Source organism: Lactuca saligna, chromosome 1 (genome assembly GCF_052625555.1).
Source record: "Lactuca saligna cultivar CGN05327 chromosome 1, ASM5262555v1, whole genome shotgun sequence".
NCBI lineage: Eukaryota > Viridiplantae > Streptophyta > Magnoliopsida > Asterales > Asteraceae > Lactuca > Lactuca saligna.
In genome coordinates, this window is record NC_136417.1 from 80,434,221 (window position 1) to 80,456,627 (window position 22,407).

General features: G+C 32.8%; 1 protein-coding gene and 1 non-coding gene across 2 annotated transcripts; both read left to right on the plus strand.

Annotated features, from left to right (window-relative positions):
- Window positions 1–1,489: 1,489 nt before the first annotated feature.
- Window positions 1,490–1,596, plus strand: LOC145027951 (small nucleolar RNA R71). Its single transcript, XR_013675711.1, has one exon. It is a non-coding gene; the product is annotated as a small nucleolar RNA R71 (small nucleolar RNA).
- Window positions 1,597–14,242: 12,646 nt separating this feature from the next.
- On the plus strand, window positions 14,243–15,280 carry LOC145009034 (uncharacterized). Its single transcript, XM_078967692.1, has 2 exons — window positions 14,243–14,404; window positions 14,480–15,280. Exons 1-2 carry the CDS (start codon window positions 14,243–14,245, stop codon window positions 15,278–15,280), a joined length of 963 nt encoding a protein of 320 aa, XP_078823818.1.
- The last annotated feature ends 7,127 nt before the right edge of the window (window positions 15,281–22,407 follow it).

Genomic DNA, 22,407 nt, shown 5'->3' on the forward strand with positions numbered 1-22,407 from the left:
ACAAGCGATATTCAAAAGTGGTCTCCCAAGAATGGTTGGAACTTTATGGTCTTCTTCCATATCAAGCACTACAAAGTCCACAGGGAACACTAATTTATCGACTTTTATGAGAAGATCTGCACACTCCTTTTGGATCTATTATTGTTTTATCGGTTAGATGGATCTTCATACGAATTGGCTTTGGGTCCAGAAAATTTAGCTTCTTCAAGAAAGAATATGGCATTAGATTAATACTTGCACCCGAATCGGTCAACACATGAGTAGCAATTATGTTCTCGAATTGACAAGGTATGGAGATGCTTACCGGATCACCCTTTTTTTCTGGCAGTTCATTCAGCAATACTTCAGCAACTTCTTCCATATTTTTTATAGTAGTAAAGAGGTTTTTAAGCAAAGTTGCATACTTAGACGTTTGAAGTATCGTTTCAATAAATGGAATGCTCACTTGGAGGGTCCTCACTTGCTCCATAAATCTTCTATATCATTGAATATTCTCATCTTGTATGGCTCAGATTGGAAATGGCAAAGGGGGCCTGTAAGGTTTCAAAAGAGACCAATTTTTCTCATCAGACCTCTATGATGTCGACGCGGCGTGTCGAGTCGGGTTTACTCGATTTCCATTCAATTGTCTCTTCTGTTTGCACCTTATTGGGTTATTCTGAATAGAGGTCAGAGGAGTGAAAATTTTGTCAGAATTAGTGGTTATTACATTTAGATGCACAATTTTTGGATTTTGTTCGGTATTGCTAGGAAGTTCACCGAGTGTTCTTTGATTGATTTGTTGTGCAAGCTGACCTATCTGTTTTTCAATGTTATGAATGGATGCTTGCTGATTCCTATGAAAATTTTGTTGATCTTTCATCATAGCTTGATGATCTTTAAGCATTACTCGTTGCTCTTTCAATTCAATGTCGGTATCATTGTGCCTCTTCTCGGACGTAGCTACGAACCTTGTGAACATCTCCTCCAAATCATCTATCTTTTCCATAACTGGTTCCTCTTTTTGATAGAAACCCCGTTCCTTTTGCTTGTATTTCTCCTCCTTTGCCTTTTTGTACGCATCATACGGGAGCCATTCCTTCTTGGGATTCCGCCAATTATCATCAAATCTATCGCCACTTGAATAGAATACTTGAGCTTTCTTGTTTCCATTCTTATCCAAATCACAATCTTTAGTAAGATGAGTTCCGTTACAATTCTCACATCTAACCCGAATAGCATGGATTGTTTCATCCATCTTAGTCATCCTCCGATCTAAACTCTCTAGTTTAGCCATCATTGCCGCCAGACTATCGTTAACAGTGTTCACCACCCCCCGACTTACTTCATTCCTTGGGTTATGATATTCTCTAGAGTGTTTTGAGAATTCCTCAATTAATTCGTTTATCATCGGGGTGGCTTCTTTGTGAGCGGTCCTTGCGAGTCAAGAAGTTGCCTTGTAGTCACATTTACTCCATCATAAAAAATAGATACTTCTTGTTGGCTATTAAGATCGTGATGCGGGCAATTCCTTAGTAAGCACTTGTATCTCTCCCATGCCTCGTATAACGATTCTCCAGCTTGTTGCTCAAAATTAGCAATAACTTTCTTCAATTTGGCTATCTTTGAGGGGGGACATAATGGATTAATGAACTCTTCCTTCATTTTAGCTCATGTAGTAATAGATCCTGGAGGTAATGATTTGAGCCAGTCCTTTGCAACACCCTTGAATGTAACTGGAAGCATACAAAGCAGCTGGGTTTCACGAGGCACGATCTTGATGTGTGTGAACTCAACTAGTTTTAAACCTGCTTTAATTATAAAATTAACACACAAAGGCAGTGTAGCTGTCAATTGGTGGTATAGATATAGTAAGTAGGGTATTGAACTCAGGGAACGACAATTAAACTAATTACTAAAATTATCTAAGAACAAATAATAAAAGAGGGGTTTTCTCTAGTTTTGCAAGACTAGAAACTTACTAACATTTAAAGTAAATAACTAACTAACAACTTAGCAAGCAAATACCAACTAAATTCAATATCTAAAGGGACTTATGCTCAAGTTCAACTCAAATGATCCTATGGTTAATTTAATGGTAATATTGCAATGGATTAACCTTTTATCGACTACCGATTCAAGTGATTAGATTCACATTCGCTATCGCTAATCCTTAGATAATAAACTAATTCAAGCAGTGGCCAGTTGTCTAAATTAATCAATTCTCAAGGTTATTTATTCGGGTTAAATAAGACTTATAATGGTTAATCAAATTAATAATTCAATTAGCCTCTTGTTGTTGGTTTATCAAACAAGCTGACACATTAACTTACCCATTCTCTAATTAATCCTAGTTTCACATTCGCTAATCCTAGGCATATTTAGAACATTAAAATCATCAGCTACATCGTTGACCTCATCCAAGTATTTATAGGCATCTTCGTGATCTTTTCCATAGAAAGGAATCTCCTTTAGTTGAGGAAGTATGTGACTTTGAAGCCCAAATATGGTAGTTGAGGGAATTACGGGTTAAACAAGTCCCGGCCTGGTATCTTCACGTATTCTCTTCTTCCATTCTCCCATGGGAATTTCATCGATGTTAACCATGCGGTTAGCTAGTTCGCCTTTAAAATCGCTTTGTTCTTCGTATTCGGATTCGTAGTCGTATTCGAATTCAGCCTCTTTTGTATTATCTTCAATATTCTGTAACTTGCTTTATTCGCTCTTTTGACTGCTGGTCTCTCCTTCTTTCTTGTTCTTTTTCTTCCCAAAAACTATTTTCAAGCTCGTCAAAGTTAATTTCTTAGGTGTATTAGAGCTTTCAACCTCCTTGCCTTTGTTTTTCTTTAAAGCGGATTCTGGGTCTTCGTATGGAGGAACCATGGGTGTGTTGGATCCTCTGGTCATGTAATACCTGCAAACAAAACAAGAAAAACGCGTAAAAGGAACAAAAATAAAAAAAGTAAAAACGAAAATACTTGTTCAACGATGGACTCGTCAAGTCTGGTCGTAGGGATTCAGCGAGTTCAATGCAAAAACAGCAAAAAATTGTAAACAAACTTCCTAAAAGCTAAAAACTGAAATTCAGTTCTAATCCTAAATCTACTAATAGCAGTAACTTTGTGCAAGAGAAATCTAACACAAAGGATCGATAACAATAGTAATCAATTTAAATTTAGAACGGCTCCTCGACAACGGCGCCAAGAACTTGATGTGTGTGGAATGCACTAGTTTTAATACTACTAACTTGGACACAGAAACAAACACCCAAAATGCAGTGTACTTATCGATTAGCAGCTTAGTGCAGGTAAGTAGGATATCGAACACAAAGAATGGTAAACAATTAAAATAAATGGTAATATTATCTAAATACAACAAGTAATAGAAGAGGGGTTTTCTCTAGTGTTTCAAGACTAGAAACTTACTAAAATTTAAACTAAATAACTAACTAACAACTTAGCAAGCAAAGACCAACTAAATTCAATTTCTAAAGGGACTTCTATTCAGGTTCGACTCAATTGATCCTATGGTTGATTTAATGGTAATAGTGCAATGGATTAACATTTTATCGGCTACCGATTCAGGTGATTAGATTCACATTCGCAATCGCTAATCCTTAGAAAATAAACTAATTCAAGCAGTGTCCAGTTGTCTAAATTAATAATTCCCTAGGTTATTTATTCGGGTTAAATAAGACTTGTAATGGTTAACCAAATTAATAATTCAATTAGGCTCTTGTTGTTGGTTTATCAAACAAGCCTACACGTTAACTTACCCATTCTCTAATTAATCCTAGTTTCACATTCGCTAATCCTAGGCACATAACAAAGTGTTCACATAAATCACATGAGGTAAACAATTAAGAGATGTTCATGCAGCCTAATTTCCTTCCTATTAACAGAAAATAGTTATGGTTAATGCATAAGGATCTTTAACAAGCTTAAATCAATAAAATCCCCAATTTAAAGATAATCCTACCATTAATCAAACCATAGTCTCAAAATTGTCTTACCCAAACAGAACCTAAAAAGTTTAGCTCATGATTAAGGCAGTAGAAAACTCAAAAACGAAATTCAATAACATAAACATGGTTTAGGTACTAGATCTATTTACGAGAAATCAAATTATGCCTTAGTTATCCTTCAAAATTGGAATTGGGTTGGATCTTCACTCCTCCAGATGCCTTTCTTCATTCTGAATCGCTGCTCCTCTCCATAGGGTTCTCTCTCCAAAATTTCGTAACGATCTGGAAGACTTCTTTTATAGATTCGACCCGACTCGTCGAGTCCACAACCGACTCGTCGAGTCCCTCATGAAATTCTCGTGTACGGCAAGGTAAGCACTCTTCTGCTTCTCGAATCTTCGTGGGAACTCGTCGAGTCAACTCTAGACTCACCGAGTTCTTTGTGGTTTTTGGTCCTCTCTTCTTTTGTTCACTCCAAAGTTTCCCAATAGCTTCTCCTGCTTCCTTTTGCTTCCGTGCTTGTCTTTTGGACTTAAAATATAATTCAAACATAATTAAGTGCCTTTTGTCCATAATATGCAATTAATTAGCTAATAAATGATAAAAATCTATACTAAATATAGGGCTAAACATGCACATATCAGTGACCCTCAAATATGTTGGTTGATAATGTATGGGGTGTAGCAAGAACTTCTTAAAGTCTTGCAAATTTTCACGTAACTAACTCTTGTAATCATGATTAGGGTTTTTCACCTTAACACATGCTTTTTTCATATTATATTTCAAAAATGTGTGTAACCCATGGAACAAATGTGAATATATGAAGCATATATTATTAAAAATCGTGATCTATCTGAGCAATTGTACATATAATTGTTAAAAACCGATTTATTCACCCCCGTATTATCATTATGATGGTGTGCTACTTTATTATCCACAACAATTCTCATAACCACAACAACCAACACAACCATAACATGACCTTGATTTTAATCTCTTTTAATTTTTGTCTCAGCCTTAGTTTGTTCAACAAACAGAAACACAATCACAACCACAAACACCTATTTCTGATTCCCAACTCAAAATCGTTCAAGATACTCACCCCACACGAACACCAACTAAAAGAAAATAGAATGTGGTGTCTAAAGGATGGGAACCCGAAGAAGTGTTAGTATTGGTACAATCATGGATCGATATTTCCGAAGATGCGTAGACAGGAAAACACCAAAAACATGACCATATTTTCATGCGAATTAGACATAGGATCCCCAAAGGAATGAAGCATTCAGAGTATCATTCAAAACACCAAGTGTACTCCAAATGTTGTAGACAAATAAGGAAGTCATGTTGTTTAATGTTTTGTATAACAACATGAAACATAAATGAAAAGGCAGAGAAAGTGATGATGTGATTTTGCAGAAAGCTCTAAAATTGTACCAAAAAGAAAACAAGAAGGCTTTCATGATTCGTGACATTTGGCTTCTCGTGAAAGATAACAAAAAATGGAACGCGAGCAAAACATCCAACAAGCATATCAATAGTGGATCAAAACCCTCAGGACACATACGACTCGCACTACACTAAATCTAATGCTCGTGTTGGTTTCGACCTCAACGATGATGAACCGATTTAAGTTTCACCACCTTCGACCAATGGGAAGGGACAAAGCAAAAAAGCACAAGCAAAGGTAAAGCCTCAGATTCGTATGAGTTAAAAGAAATAGGAGGACGATATGAAGAGTATAAAAGAAAGAATGAACAAAATTTAGCAGATTACTTCCGAAAGACAGCTTAAAAAACAAATGGATAGCGACATGAGAATACTAACGATGGAGACATTGCACATGACTAAGGAGGGGTTTGAAGTTGCTATGGCGATGAAAGCCAACGTCAAAAAATGCAATACTAAATAGGTTTAAAATTTCTAGTTTTTTTTTTCTAAGTTTTTAATCGTTTGGTATGTGTTTTTCTTTAAGTTTGTAGGTTTAAGATTTCAAAAAAAATTTCCAAATTTTTAGGATTTCTTTTATTGTCATAGTATGTTTTTTTAAGTAATGCAATGTAATGTTTTTCATTTTAAATATATAAATATTATTTTTTTTTATTAAAATTAAAGTTTTTACTTAAATTAAATTATTAAAAAAATTGGCACAACTCCTTATATGGAAATGAACCACACTTTTGTAATAAAAACTTACATGACATTTATAAAATATGTTAAAATATTAACAAATAAATAATAAATGTATGCTTGGAATTGAATAAAAAAAAATTAAATTGTTAAAAAAACGAAACCACTTTATACACCACGTATAAAATACGCTGAAATTTTAAGGAATAAATATTAAATGTATGCTTCGAATTGAATAACGAAAAATTCCTTAAGCTTGGTGCAAAGTGGTAGACATCAATTATCTAAAAGTATGAATAGAAAATTTTCATTCTCTGTGGCTATGCATGCCAAGAGTGCCACAGAAGCAATGTACAAATTTTTAATATACATAAATATTTAAAATATTAGCTTCTACTCATTCATCGTTATATTATACTGTACTAATAATAGCATGATTATATCTAAATATTAACTATTTTCTGTTTCCTGTCCTTGTTATTATTAGATCGTGCGCGGTATTATCATCTTGTTATTAAAATGATGCGTTAATAACATCCAAAATTATTCGCATCTACGTATATTCTATAAAATAGGCCATAGGGGGGAGAGGGTTGATATTTTATATCGTATGCTTATATTTTGAAATCTAATATCTAATTGAGTCAATGACTTAAAATGAAAGCACTTACGTTATTATGAGCCAAAAGTTGAAGCAAGCCCAAACAGGTACGCTATAGTACTTTTCAACTTCTCATTCATTTCTATTTCGAAACGTCTAACAACAATTAAAATGTTATTGTATTTATCTTGTTCCATGAAAGTCGTCAAATCTTTCATGTCATCATGTTCAAATTGCAGTGATTATGGTTCTTGTTCGTTCGCACTTCGCATTGATCGCCATAATATTTATAGGACAATAAGGGGAGAAGCTTAATTAAGACATGTTTTGTAATGGGAAAACATTATATATGGATCAAATGAGCGTCTAAATATCGTGTTAGATGATTAATTCTGTTTATGAGTACACTGAAAGAGAATGGACAATCATTAGTTTAAGACATAAAAAGGCTATATCACCTTATACTAAAATAAAACTATCAAATTGATTTTAAAAGGAAATACATAATATATTTACATTTATGTATAGTGAAGTAATCAACCAAACAAAAAGTACATATACCACATCCACTTGATTGAGTATATAATATTTTTGAGTTGCTTATATATATATATATATATATATATATATATATATATATATATATATATATATATATATATATATATATATATATATATATATATATATATATATATATATAGAGAGAAAGTTAGGTTCATATATATATAAACTCTATATATTATGCGAATGTATATTTTTTGTCGATCAATCATTTTATAAGGGGTAATTTTGGAATTTACTATTAACTTATTTATTATCTAAAATTAAAAAACCCACAAATAAGGAAACTAAGCCTATAATTGTGGAAGTAGTATTATCTATTTATAATCAATTCTTATTACCGTAACTAAAATCCTACCGCCATAAACACTTCAAGATTTCCGTTATCGCCTTCTTGCCGCTGAAGTCACCATGTTCCACCCTCTGTTAGCTACCTACGCCAACTCCACCTTATAGCCTTTGACTGACGGTGCCTCTACAGGAAACCATTGTGAAAAAGATCGTTAAATCTATCCACCGCCCCAATGCCTAATCCAAGGCTAGGGTTTATATCGACCGATGCTAATGTTATTCAGCTAAATACTAGGGTTTGTAAAATGAAACGAGGCTTGGTCTGCTTCTCCATCACCGACGATTTCACTATTAGGCGTTGTTCGGCCATCGCCGATCAGCGACATAATCGGCAGCATCTCCTTCTCGATCACTGACACACTCTTGGTCTCTACCATTCTCAACGACAAACGTAATCAGGTGTAATCACGTGCACAATCAGGTATGTTATATCTAATTTCATAGTTTTGTATTGTTAATATATGATTTATTGGTGTGTTATTGTTGATTTATGATTTCTGTATGTGTTAACTTTTTAACAACAATTTCTCTATTGAAGGTATATCCCAATTGTAATAGAATATGATAATAATTGATAGTTTTTTGTTATTTAGAAGATAAAGTATATGAGAATTTGTTGGAAACATAAGTCTTGGGGTTCAAGCAATCTAATTTATGGAAAGATTAGTTTATGGCAAGTTGGTCATAAGTTTCCTAGTCTAATACAAGTTGGTATGTTAAGCTATATATACGTGTCCATAATCGAGTTTATGATTATGAGAACAGATTGTAAAACATTGGTTTTGAGTGATTTTCCAATTAATCAAAGAGTTATTTTGGTTATTTGTTTTGCATTCTTGTTTTCAAAACTTTAATTAGTATCAGAGCTTAGATTGAGAAGCTGTGAGATCGATTTGTACATGTTGACGAGTCAGGTCAACATGACAGATACAGGGGGAGAAGGAGAAGCTCCGATGAGAGTGAAGGAGGTTGGGACAACCTCAGTTTCGTGTCCGATGCTCACATCCACTAACTACACCGTGTGGGCAATGCGTATGAAGGTTGTCTTGCACATCCACAAATCCTGGACTGTGATTGATCCAGTAACCGATTCAATGAAGAAAAGGACTGCCTTCCCATGGGTTTGCTATATCAAGCCCTACCAGAAAACCTCATAATGCAGATTGGAGATCAAGATTCGGCCAAGAAATTATGGGATGCGATTAGAGCATGTAATGTGGGCGCCGATAGAGTCAAAGAAGCGAGATTACAAACCTTGATGTCGGAATTCGATCGCCTGAAGATGCTCGAGTCAGAAACAATCGACAACTTTGCTGGAAAGCTGTCCGGAATCGCGTCTACATCGTCGGCATTAGGAGAAACGATTGAGGAATCAAAATTGGTAAAGAAATTCCTCAAATCATTACCCATAAACTTCATTCACATCGTTGCATCTCTTGAACAGGTACTAGATTTAAAATCGGTAGGGTTTGAAGACGTAGTGGGTCGATTGAAGGCATATGAAGAAACAATAAGGGAAGTCGATGCTGGAGAAGGACAATCGAGGGTTCTATTAGCCGAAAAATCGACCGGAGATAGAGGTGGGTCGTCGATTGGTGGGGGTAACTCATCGGGAACGAAGGGAAACTGGAAAGGATCGAATGCGTCTAATAAAGCGAATGAGTTTAATGGGACTAATGGGTCGAGTGGATCCGGGTCTGGAGGGTCATATGGGTCAGGCGGGCCCAAAGGGAATAATAGGGTTTCTCAAAGCAATCGGCCCAATAGATTGTCCAATTCTAATTCTGATTGCAAAAATTGTAATTGTTGTTATGGCAAAAATCGGAAAAATAAGGAAAAGGATCGATCTAAGGTGATTTGTTTTCGGTGTGACAAACCGGGTCACTTTGCTTCTGAATGTCCAGAATGACTCCAAAAATTACAAGACGGTGATTTTTCGGAACGTGACGATAGTGATTCGGGGGTGATTGTTGGAATCCTAAGTTCTTGGGTTCAAGCAATCTAATTTATGGAAAGATTAGTTTATGGCAAATTGGTCATAAGTTTCCTAGTCTAATACAAGTTGGTATGTTAGGTTATATATATACGTGTCCATAATTGAGTTTATGATTATGAGAACAGATTGTAAAACATTGGTTTTGAGTGATTTTCCAATTAATCAAAGAGTTATTTTGGTTATTTGTTTTGCATTCTTGTTTTCAAAACTTTAGAATTAAATGGTAAAATTAAACACGTATTTGATGTGGGTCAAAAGGCATTATATGAAAGTTAATATGTTTGATGTCAGTGAATAATAATCTTAAAAAAATATCGTTGGTGCATGGTTAAGTATGAATGAGAAAATAACTAAAATATAACAATAACTAATTAGTTTTAAGAAGTCAATCTGTGACTCTGTTCTTCTTTGGCATATAGAATGGTCCCAGTTGAAAGAAAATTTCAATTAACTATCATGTCATTTCCAATTGGATTATCTTTTCTACACACATGTAAATAAACCTTTTTTTTTTTTTTTTTTTTTTTTTTTTTTTTTTTTTTTTTTTTTTTTTACCTTTGTTCTAAAATTCAATCTTACATAAAGTAGTTTAAGTGGGTAAATCAATTTATGATGAAAGTGAGTTGTGCTTATTTCTGTTTTTATACTATAACTATACTATATATCCATTGTAAGTGTGGTTTGGTTATATATAGGAAAGTTCTTGACACTCGTTTTCACCAAAGGTTTGTTGTTTTAGATTACAAGTTAAAATTTAAAATTGTTTTCTTTTGTTCTTATTATGAAAGTGGTACATACAATTTTTTTTTTTCTCATAATAGTATGAAGTTATTTATCGCTCTCTTTCCAAGTATTAATATGGAGATGACCATTCTTTAAGAACGATCATATGAGAATACAATTTTTTTTTCTTTAAATTTTACGGTTCAACTTCAAGCTACATATTGTTGGACAATAGTGTATATTCATCATTTTCACGTAGTTGAGCTGACTTTCTTTATATATATATATATATATATATATATATATATATATATATATATATATATATATATATATATATATATATATATATATATATATATATATATATATAGGTTCAGGTTTATTTGAGACCATTTTAATTTTGTGAGACTGTCAGATCAAATCTAAAAATAATTTTAAAATGCAAAATAAATTGAAAAAATCCAAAAATTCTTTTTTTAAATATTATTTTCGGAACTTGAATTAACTAAAAAAAACTAAAAAAATATAAAAAAAAAAAAAAAATTCCGTGTTTTTTGAAAAATTAGTGAAATATTCTAATAGAATATTACACTGACATATTCTAAAAAATAATTTTAAAATGCAAAAAGTAATTTTAAAATGCAGAATAAATGGAAAAATCCAAAAATTCTTTTTTTTTTTAAATATTATTTTCAGAACTTGAATTAACTAAAAAAATAAAAATAAAATAAAAATAAATTCCAATTTTTTTTTTGAAAAATACATGAAATATTCTAATAGAATATTACACTGACATATTTTAAAAAATAATTTTAAAATGCAAAATAAATGGAAAAATCCAAAAATTCTTTTTTAAATATTATTTTCGGAACTTGAATTAACTAAAAAAAAAATAAAAAAAATGCGTCTCACGGTCTCACAAAATTAGGCCGTTTCATATGAACCTAACCTTATGCATATATATATATATATATATATATATATATATATATATATATATATATATATATATATATATATATATATATATATACTTATTTTCCACTAATTTATTGACTTTAATAAATTCTGTTTGTATTCTAAAATTCTAAAAGAATATGGAAATATATATATATATATATATATATATATATATATATATATATATATATATATATATATATATATATATATATATATATATATACTTATTTTCCACTAATTTATTCACTTTAATAAATTTTGTTTGTATTCTCAAAGAATATGGAAATGCAATGAAGTTTTTGTTCAACTGTTTTTGTTATATGACTTTTATATATATTGCAGTGTTTTTTTATATCGAAGATGATGAAAGTTGTACATAAAGAGGGTTGTCTGAAGTATTTCATGGGAAACAAGATTATAGGTGGTGTTGGTTGCGTTGAAGATGATCGAAGTTGAAGGAAATCGATGAACGTTCGATAAGAATATTGGGTTTTGTAGTTCAGTTTTCGTTTTTGACAAACGGATCCTTAAAGAATGCAGTATATATTATAATTTTTCTTTATATTCTTCAAAAATGTTGTGTATTTTACAAATAATGTAATATATATTACAAACAAAGTCTTAAAGAATGTTGTATAGAAGGTTGTGTATATTCTCCAAATTGTTGTATACATTATTGTTTATTTTTATAAAATTATTGTTTTATGTTAATAGATTGATTCTTATAATTATAGTATATATTGTTGATTATATTGCAATACATTTTTCTTAAAGAATAATATATTATTGTATAATATATATACCCGTATTCTTTAAAAATTTTAATTCTCAATAAATCACCATCAAATTCTTTAAGAATGTGAGGACTGTATGCGTTCTTGGCTATATGATCCAAAACAACCTTTTAAAAAAATGGACGGCTGATATAAATATGAAAAAAAAAGAATTGTAACTCCCAGAATAATAACAATTTCCTTACTTGGTGTTGAATAAAAATGTTATAGTGCCCTTTGATACATGTTTTGTTTTCACTAAAGCATTATTAATTTATGGTGTATGACACAATAAATATGGTACACCATTAGATATTAATAACTATAATCTTATACACTCACACAATACTTGTAATTCATATTTAATGGTATATATATATATATATATATATATATATATATATATATATATATATATATATATATATATATATATATATATATATATATATATATATATTTACTATTATATTAAGCATATTCAACTTTTATTGAATTTTAAGAGGTATCATTTTTGTTGCAACATGTACAAATATATCAATTTACGTCAAGAAAGAAAAAAAAGCATACCATCGCTTTCCTATTCCTCATGTCTGACCCCAAATGAGATCAAAACCGCTCTCACTTTACCAATTCACTCCCACATCTTCTCTCTACAAACCCTAAACTAGCAGTTGCCATCTCCCACCATACCACTGCATAGTTAGATCTTTCCTATGTTTCTCCCGACTTCCACCCCTTCTCTAAAAATCCCTAGCCACGATGATTTCCCTCATCTCCTCCTTCCCTTGATATGCATTCTCCGTCCTCCCCTTCATTTTCTCTTTCTGGATAGTATCATCATTTTTTTTGTGTTCGGTTAACTTTGTTTATAATGTTAGTTTCTTTTTTGTTTCTGGGTGGTTTTGATTTGATGTCTGCTTTCCATTTTGATGCTTCAGATTAATGAACATGTTTAGTATTATGTCCTGAACAAGGCATATGACTATATATATATATATATATATATATATATATATATATATATATATATATATATATATATATATATATATATATATATATATATATATATATATATATATATATATATATATATATATATATATATATATATATATATACTGGTAATCTATTTTATACATTGTATAGATGAATGTATTATGATTAATATAATCAGAAAATTATAAATCTATTACTAAAATGTTAAAGTTTAAGAGAAGAAAACGACTTAAATCGATAAGCAACTTAGATTTTTTTGAAGGATCGTATGAACTCTTTCTAAATATGATATTTCGACCAAACATTTTGTTTACACAAAATTCGGATTATAGGAATAATCATTCAAGGAACAATCTTAAATTAACACACTGATAAAAAATCATCAACTAGGTTTTCAATAATAGAGAATATATCGAAAATAAGATTTTCAATAACGTTTCCTTAATAAATAATTTTTCAAGTGCCCCTTATACCATGCAAGTAGTGCAACCCCTTGTTCCTTACAAGTCGATCGTATAAAAATCAAACTTGATTTATACAAACATATACTTCGTACCTCTTAACTTATAATAGAATTAAGAATCAAACGTTGATAATTTATAAATTCCGTTATAGTAAAAACACTTGATACTTCAAACGAAATCATGGTATTTAGGCACTTTACTACGTTTCGTCATAAATGATGCAAAACCTTGTACCGCCTGTTACCCATGTGAAATAAATACCAAACTAAATGGGTAGAATTTTGGAAATAAATGTGAGGACTTTATATATATATATATATATATATATATATATATATATATATATATATATATATATATATATATATATATATATATATATATATATATATATATATTTGTAAATAATTGGTGGATGACATAATAATTGGTGCATGGTAAATTTATCAATATTTTTAACTAGTTACAATTATATCTTAGTAAAATTTGTAGTATAAATACCCTCCATAGTAAAGAATGAAACACACAAAAAAAGTTATAAGAGATATAACTTTCATATTCTCTTTAAATATTCTCTCTTCTCAATTAAAGTTATTATCAAAGTTTAGTAATTTGTTTTGGTTTAAAGTTAGATTAATTACGCTTAATTCATAACACGTTATCAGCACGAAAGCTCAAACCAAGGTTATTTAGAAGTGGAAATCACATCTATCTTAATCAAGTTATATTATGTCCAACATTGCAAAGCTCGAGTTTGCAGCACTTGAAGTTAGTGGGAAAAACTATGTGCCATGTATGATAGATGTAAAAATGCATCTTGAGTCCATGGGAATCTCAAATGCTATAAATGAATTTAATAATTTCTTGGCACAAGACAAAACAAAAGCACAAGTTTTTCTTCGTAAGCATATTGATGAAATGTTAAGATTTGAATATCTTGATGTTACTGATCCATGTATTCTCTAGAATCTTTTGAAAGAAAGATTTGATCATCAAAAGGAAGTTATACTTCCAAATGCTAGAGATGAATGGAGAACACTGAGGTTTCAAGACTTCAAGAAAGTAAATGAATACAACTCAGCATTGTTCAGAATATGTTCACGACTCAAATATTATGGACAAGAAGTTACTGATGAAGATATGTTGGAGAAAACTTACTCCACATTTCATGCAACAAACATTACCTTGATGCAACAATATCGGATGCAAAAGTTCACAAGATATTCTGAACTGAATGTATGTCTGCTCGTTGCAGAGCAAAACAATGAACTCTTGATGAAAAACCATGAATCTCGTCCAACAGGATCAGTAGCACTTACTGAACCAAATGCTACAAATATTGATGGTCATCGAAACATTACACGTGGACGAGTGCATGGTCGTGGTCGAGGACGAGGCCGTGGCTATTTTAATCGAAACCAAAGCCATAATCAGAACCATAATTATGGTCGTGGACAAGGTAATAATCGTGGTCGTGGCCAGAAAAGGAATAATTACCAACATTCACTAAGAAACAATGTCCACACACAAGATAAGACCAAAGTGGCAAGGCATGACACCGGGACATCACAAAAATCTGATGGTTCATGTTATAGATGTGGTAGCACAGGCCATTGGTCAAGGACCTGTCGCACACCTGCACATCTTTTTCAACTTTATCAAGAGTCCATTAAAGGAAAAGGAAAAGAAGCAAACCTCATTGATAATGTTGAATTCACTCCGCTAAATGTTGCTGATTTCTGCAATGACATGGAAGACATAAACTAAAAAAAATCTATTATTGTTCTAGTAAAACTGTTTTTCCTTCGTTTGTTTTTCATGTAATGCATTTCCTTCAATAAATGAACTTTCTTTTAATAATAATTTTGATTATGTTTATCCACTTATTATTCCTTTCATATGTGAAGTTTAATATGAGTCCAACTGGAGCACAACACCACGAAAAGATTGGAGATCTTTGTATAGCAGATAGTGGTAGTACACATACTATTTTGAAATCAAAGAAATATTTTTCAAAATTAGTACCAACAAAAACAATTATACATACAATATTAGGTCCTGCAGACTTGATAGTGGGACTTGGGAAAGCCCATTTTATATTACCAAATGGTACAAGCTTTTGTATAGAAAATGCTTTATTTTCTCCAAAGTCTAATAGAAACTTGTTAAGTTTCAATGACATATATTTCAAAGGATATGACACAAAGACTGTGACCATAGAAAATAAGAAATATATGTATATTATAGACAAAAATCATGTGCTTGAAAAACTACCAACACTTGATTTCGATCTGCATTATACATATATACATATGATTGAATCAAATATGGTAATCGAAGGAAAACATTGTGATCCTGGGACATTTAGTTTATGACATGATAGGTTGGGCCACCCAAGATTAACAATGATGCGAAGGATAATTGAGAATACACATGGGCATCCACTGAAGGACCAAAAGTTCCCTCAATCCAATAGCGTAAAACCATGTACATCTTGTTCCCTTGTAAAGTTAATTATAAAACACTCTCCAATGAAAGTTGAAAGGGAATCACCTAGATTTCTAGAAAAAATTCAAGGTGATATATGTGGACCGATTCACCCTTCATCTGGACCATATAGATACTTTATGGGCTTAATAGGTGCATCCAGCAAATGGTCTCATGTTTACCTATTATCAACTCGTAATATGGCATTTGCAAAGTTTCTTGCCCAAATTATTAAATTATGGGCACATTTCCCTGATTATACTATCAAAAGAGTGAGACTTGATAATGCTGGTGAATTTACTTCACAAGCATTTAATGACTATTGTATGTCTGTCAGTATTGCTGTTGAGGATCCAGTTGCTCATGTACACACACAAAATGGTTTAGCTGAATCACTGATTAAATGTCTCCAGCTAATAGCTAGATCATTGATAATGAGGACCAAACTTCCTGTTTCAGTTTGGGGTCATGCAATCTTACATGCTGGATCATTGAAACGCATAAGACCAAGTTTATATCATGTATATTCTCCGCTACAAATTGCTTTCGGTCAAGAACCAAATATATCCCATTTGAGAATTTTTAGGTGTGCAGTATATGTCCCTATTGCACCACTTCAACAGAAAAAAATGGGTCCTCAAAGAAGGTTGGGAATATATGTTGGTTATGAGTCAGTCTCTATTATAAGATATCTTAAACCATTAATACGCCTAGCAGATTGTCAGTTTGATGAGGCAAATTTCGCATCATTAGGTGGAGAAAAGAAGATTATGGAAAAGGATGTGTCATGGCATGAGCCTTCTTTATCATATCTTGACCCTCGCACATGGCAATGTGATATGGAAGTTCAAAAGATAATGCATTTCCAAGAAATGGAAAATCAATTACCTGATGCATTTACTGACACAAAAAGGGTGACTAAATCATATATAACAGATGTCAATGTTCCAGCTCAAATTGACATTCCACATGGACAATCTGATGATAAAGTCACTCAAGACTCTAAAACACGCTTGAAGCGTGGAAGGCCATTTGGTTCTAAGGATAAGAACCCACGAAAAAGAAGAGGAGCAGAAAATACACTAGATCATGAGGAAAGTGTTTCTGGAGAAACACGAATTATTCAAATTCCCCCAGGAAAAGTGGATGATGCACAAAATTATGGTCAGTCAAATAGAATATGTGACCAAAATGAAACTAACAGTATAAATGCAATATTTTCTTATTCAGCTGCATGTGATATTATGAATGATGATCCTGAACCACAATCTGTCATTGAATGTCAAAGAAGAAATGATTGGGCTAAATGGAAGGAAGCTATGCAAGTTGAATTAAATTCTCTTAACAAGAGAAAGGTTTTTGGTAACATTATCCTCACACCTGAAGTTGTGAAGCCATTAGGATATAGATGGATCTTCGTACGAAAAATAAATAAGAAAGACGAAATTGTAAGATACAAGGCCAGGCTTGTTGCTCAAGGTTTCTCTCAAACACCTGGAATTGATTATGAAGAAACTTATTCACCTGTAATGGATGCAACCACTTTCAGATATTTAATCATCTTGGCAGTATCTAGAAATTTAGAGATAAGTCTTATGGATGTTGTTACAGCTTACCTGTATGGATCACTTGATAGTGATATCTATATGAAAATCCCTGAAGGATTTAAAATGCCTGAGGCGTTAAGTGCAAAATCCAAAGAAATGTATTCTATAAAATTACAAAGATCTTTGTATGGTTTAAAGCAATCTGGGCGCATGTGGTACAATCGTTTAAGCGATTATTTGACAAGTAAAGGTTATAAAAATAGCACTATTTGTCCATGTGTATTTATTAAGAAAACAACATCTGGATATGTGATCATAGCAATCTATGTTGATGATCTGAACATCATTGGAACGAATAAAGAAATCCTTGAAGTGATTGAACTTTTAAAGAAAGAATTTGAATTGAAAAATCTTGGAAAAACCAAATATTGTCTTGGTTTACAGATTGAGCATATACCTAACGTAATACTTGTGCATCAATCAAATTACATAGAAAGAGTCTTGAAACGTTTCAATATGGACAATGAAAATCCCTTAAGCACTCCAATGGTTGTTAGATCATTAAATATTGACAAGGATGCATTTCATCAATACAAAGAAAATGAAGAAGTCCTTGGTTCAGAAGTGCCATATCTAAATGCAATGGGAGATCATATGTATCTTACCAATTGTACTAGACCTGACATTTCTTTTGCTGTAAACTTGCTAGCAAGATTTAGTTCAGCCCCAAAAAAAGACATTGGAATGGAATCAAACATATTTTTCGATACCTTCGAGGAACTAGTGATTTAGGGTTATTTTACCCTAAAGATTCAAACAAGGCTCAATTGGTTATGCATATGCAGGTTATTTGTCCGATCCTCATAAAGCTAGATCTCAAACTGGATGTGTATTCATGTGTAACATCCGGATTTTACCAGGTATCTTGTAAATCTAATTTTGTTGTTTTGTGAGAGGGGACTCGGTGAGTTGGAGCTCAGACTCGCCGAGTAGGGATGCGGGTTTGGGCAATGGAGCGCGCCTGGACTCGGCGAGTCCAGGATATGGACTCGGCGAGTCTGCGCTGGGTAATGAAACCCTAAATCTCCGGGTTTGAGGCCTATTTAAAGGGCCTTATGGTCGTCATTTGTGCTCACCCAACCCTCAGTGAGTGTCCCTAGAGTTCTTGAGCGATTTGTGAAGAGAAGAGAGCCATTCTTGATATTGTGTGTGTTGTTTAGCAAGAAGAAGAAGACCCTAGGCAAGAGGAAGCAAAGGAGGTTGCTATTTCGTGGATTTGGAGCTTAGATCATCACTCTAGAGGTATTATCTCGGACCATTTTCTGTTTAATGGAGCATGATGCAATTTAGGGCTTGTGATGGTCATTTATGGGATGATTTGACGCCCATTGGTTCCCTCTTTGAGTTGAGGCCATGGATCTGGATCCATAGAGGTCCAGAGAGCCTCACTCATCAAGCTTTATGAGTGGCAATAGGGTCTTTGACCTTGTGTTGTAATATTTGAGTCATAAACATCACATATAGTCATATAGAGGTTGTATGTGCATCAAGATTGTAACTTTACGTGCTAAATGATCTTGGAGGGACTGGATCTATGGATTAATGAACTGGATCTGACCTTTAGAGCAAGATTGAGTCAGTGCATGGCATGGACTCGCCGAGTCCGAAGAATAGACTCGGCGAGTAGCTTGAATGTTGCCCGACCACTCTGTGAGTGGCCTCGCCGAGTTGGGAAAGGTGAACTCAGTGAGTCAAGGGGGAGTCAGAATGGACAGGTGGACCGAGTCAAACCGGACTCGCCGAGTTGCTCTTGAGACTCGACGAGTTGAGTCGTGGTGGCCCCACAACTCGTGCCAGGTGGAACTCGTCGAGTTGAGGGAAATGCTCGACGTGTCAGGGGAGGGTTCCAGGGAAATTGGTGCATGCGCTCAGACTCGCCGAGTCGCTATAGTGCACTCGCCGAGTCCGGTCAAAGTTGACCGTTGACCGTTGACCTAGATTGACTTGTTATAGTGTGGTCAACCCTAGTTGGGAAAGTGTTAATTAGAGGTGTATTGTGCTATAGGGGGACGACAGCTCGACAGGTCGAGTGATTAGCGATTTCAGGTTTACGATTTACCGAGACACGCGAGGTGAGTCTTCTCACTATACTTTACCTTGAGTAGGTAATCAGAGTTATGTGATAGAGTATTTGTATGCTATGTATGTTATGTGTTGCACTGCATTACTTCTATGTGATTGATGCTGTGCATGTTTACAGAGTTAGAACCGGAAGGTTCACAGAGTTAGAACCTGAGGGTTCACAGAGTTTGGGTGCACGGACCCACAGAGTTATAGCCTCGAGTGGCTAATATGTGTTATATGTAGTATTTTGGGGAACTCACTAAGCCTTGTGCTTACAGTGTTGATGTTGTTGTTTCAGGTACTAGTGACGACCGCGGGAAGGCGCCGGCTTGATCCGTACACACACACATTCGGAGCTTGATATCATGATCTTGGGATTTTGTATTGTCTTTTTTGGATAATTAAAATGGTTGTTTTATGAATATCAATGGAATTATGTTTTATATAAATCGAAAAAATTTGTTTGAAAATTTTCGGTGTTACATCATGAATGGAGGTACTGCAATTTCCTGGCGTTCTTAAAAGCCAACACTTGTTGCCACATCCTCAAATCATGTTGAAGTAATTGCACTAAATGAAGCTAGTAGAGAATGCACATGGTTATGATCAATGACACAACTAGTTTTAACTTCATGTGGACTTGAAAAGGATATATGTCCAACTTTAATTTATGAAGATAACTCAGCATGTGTCACTCAAATGAAAGAGGGTTATATCAAGAGCAACAGAACAAAACATATACCTCCAAAGTTTTTTGAATACACTCAAGAGCTTATAAAGAACCATTAAGTTGAAATCAAATATGTTCAATCCAGTAACAATGTAGCAGACCTTTTTACGAAGGCACTTCCTACTGAAATCTTCAGGAAACATGTCCATGGCATCGGAATGCGGCATGTGCATAGAATATAATTTGGCGGATGTCTAAATCAGGGGGAGTCAACTATATACTGCACTCTTTTTCCCTTCGCTAAAGTTTTTTCCCACTGGATTTTCTTTAGCAAGGTTTTTAATGAGGCAGTACATCAAAGTTGAATGCTAAAATCATGTCATCCAAGGGGGAGTGTTGTAAATAATTGGTGGTGTTGTAAATAATTGGTGGATGACATAATAATTTGTGCATGGTAAATTTGTCAATATTTTTAACTAGTTACAATTATATGTTAGTAAAATTTGTAGTATAAATACCCCTCCATTGTAAAGAATGAAACACACCAAAAATTATAAGATATATAAGTTTTATATTCTCTCTAAATATTGTTTCTTCTCAATTAAAGTTATTATCAAAGTTTAGTTGTTTGTTTTGGTTTAAAGTTACATTAATTACGCTTAATTCATAAACACATATATATATATATATATATACATATATATATATATATATATATATAGAGAGAGAGAGAGAGAGGGAGAGAGAGAGAAAGAAAGAAAGAGAGATATGGACGGATCAAATGAAGACACTAAACAAAAGAAACACATAAAGACATTATTTTTATGTTATGAATTTTGTATATATGTAATATTATAATAAATATGAATAATAACATATGGTTATATATATATATACATATATACATATATATATATATATATATATATATATATATATATATATATATTGAAGTGATTTCTAATTTAAGTATTAACATATGGTTATTCATATATATTCATTGTTAATTAATGATATAATATAGCATATACAAGATTCGTAAGATAATAATATAAAAATAGTGTCTTCACATCTTCACTTTATATAGTGTTTTCATTTGAAAAGGTGTCTTGATAATCCACTCCTTTCATTAGTTTAAACCCCTTCAGTGCTAGTTTGGCTTTGTATCGTTCCACCTCACCATTTAGCTTGTATTTGGTTTTATAAACTCATTTTGAATTAATGGTTCATTTCTTATTGGGAAAATTGGTAAGGGTCCAAGTTCCATTTTTCTCCCAATCTCATATTTCTTTTTTGCATGGCATGTTGCTACCTATCATCCTGTAAAGCTTGATTAAAAGATCGAGCCTCGTCATTTAATGTTATGACTGTCGAGTAAGATTTATGATTAGTGAATAAATCTTCATAAGACTCAAAGTTAGAGATAGGGTGTCCCATTTAGGTTTGTCGATTGGAATCAGATTGTTGATGGTTGATCGAATGGGGTAGATTGACAATGTAATTCTTGAACCTTTGTGGCTGTGATTTCATTCTTGTTCTTCTCGTTAAGTTCTATCCTTCAGATTCATCACCGTGTAGATCCTGTTGCGTAAGATCTGTGGCATTATCTTTTGTATTGGTTTCATCATGACTCGACTCCCCCATTGAACATTTTCGTTCTTATGGTAACTTTTATCATGACCAATGAAATAAATGTGATCATTATGTACACGATTATCGTGGGTTGATTCGTCCATGGGAATGGTATCCAAAGTTTTGTTAATGAGATGTTCTTTATAACATGAATTGTTATGAAGTTTGGTTGCTTCTTTATCTTTATCATAATGACCAAATTTTTCATTCCTAAGTGGAAGAGTGCTTTCATGAAACAAAACATCCTTGCTAATGGTAATTTTCTTTGACTCTATTTCATAGATTTTATATCATATGGTCCCTTGTGGGTATCCTAAGACACACTGTGCTTTCCCTTTTTCTCAAACTTGTTTCTTTTCATATTTTTACTCTTGTAGTGTGCTAAGCAACCAAAGACTCCTATGTAATTATATTGATATTTTTGGTTCCAAACA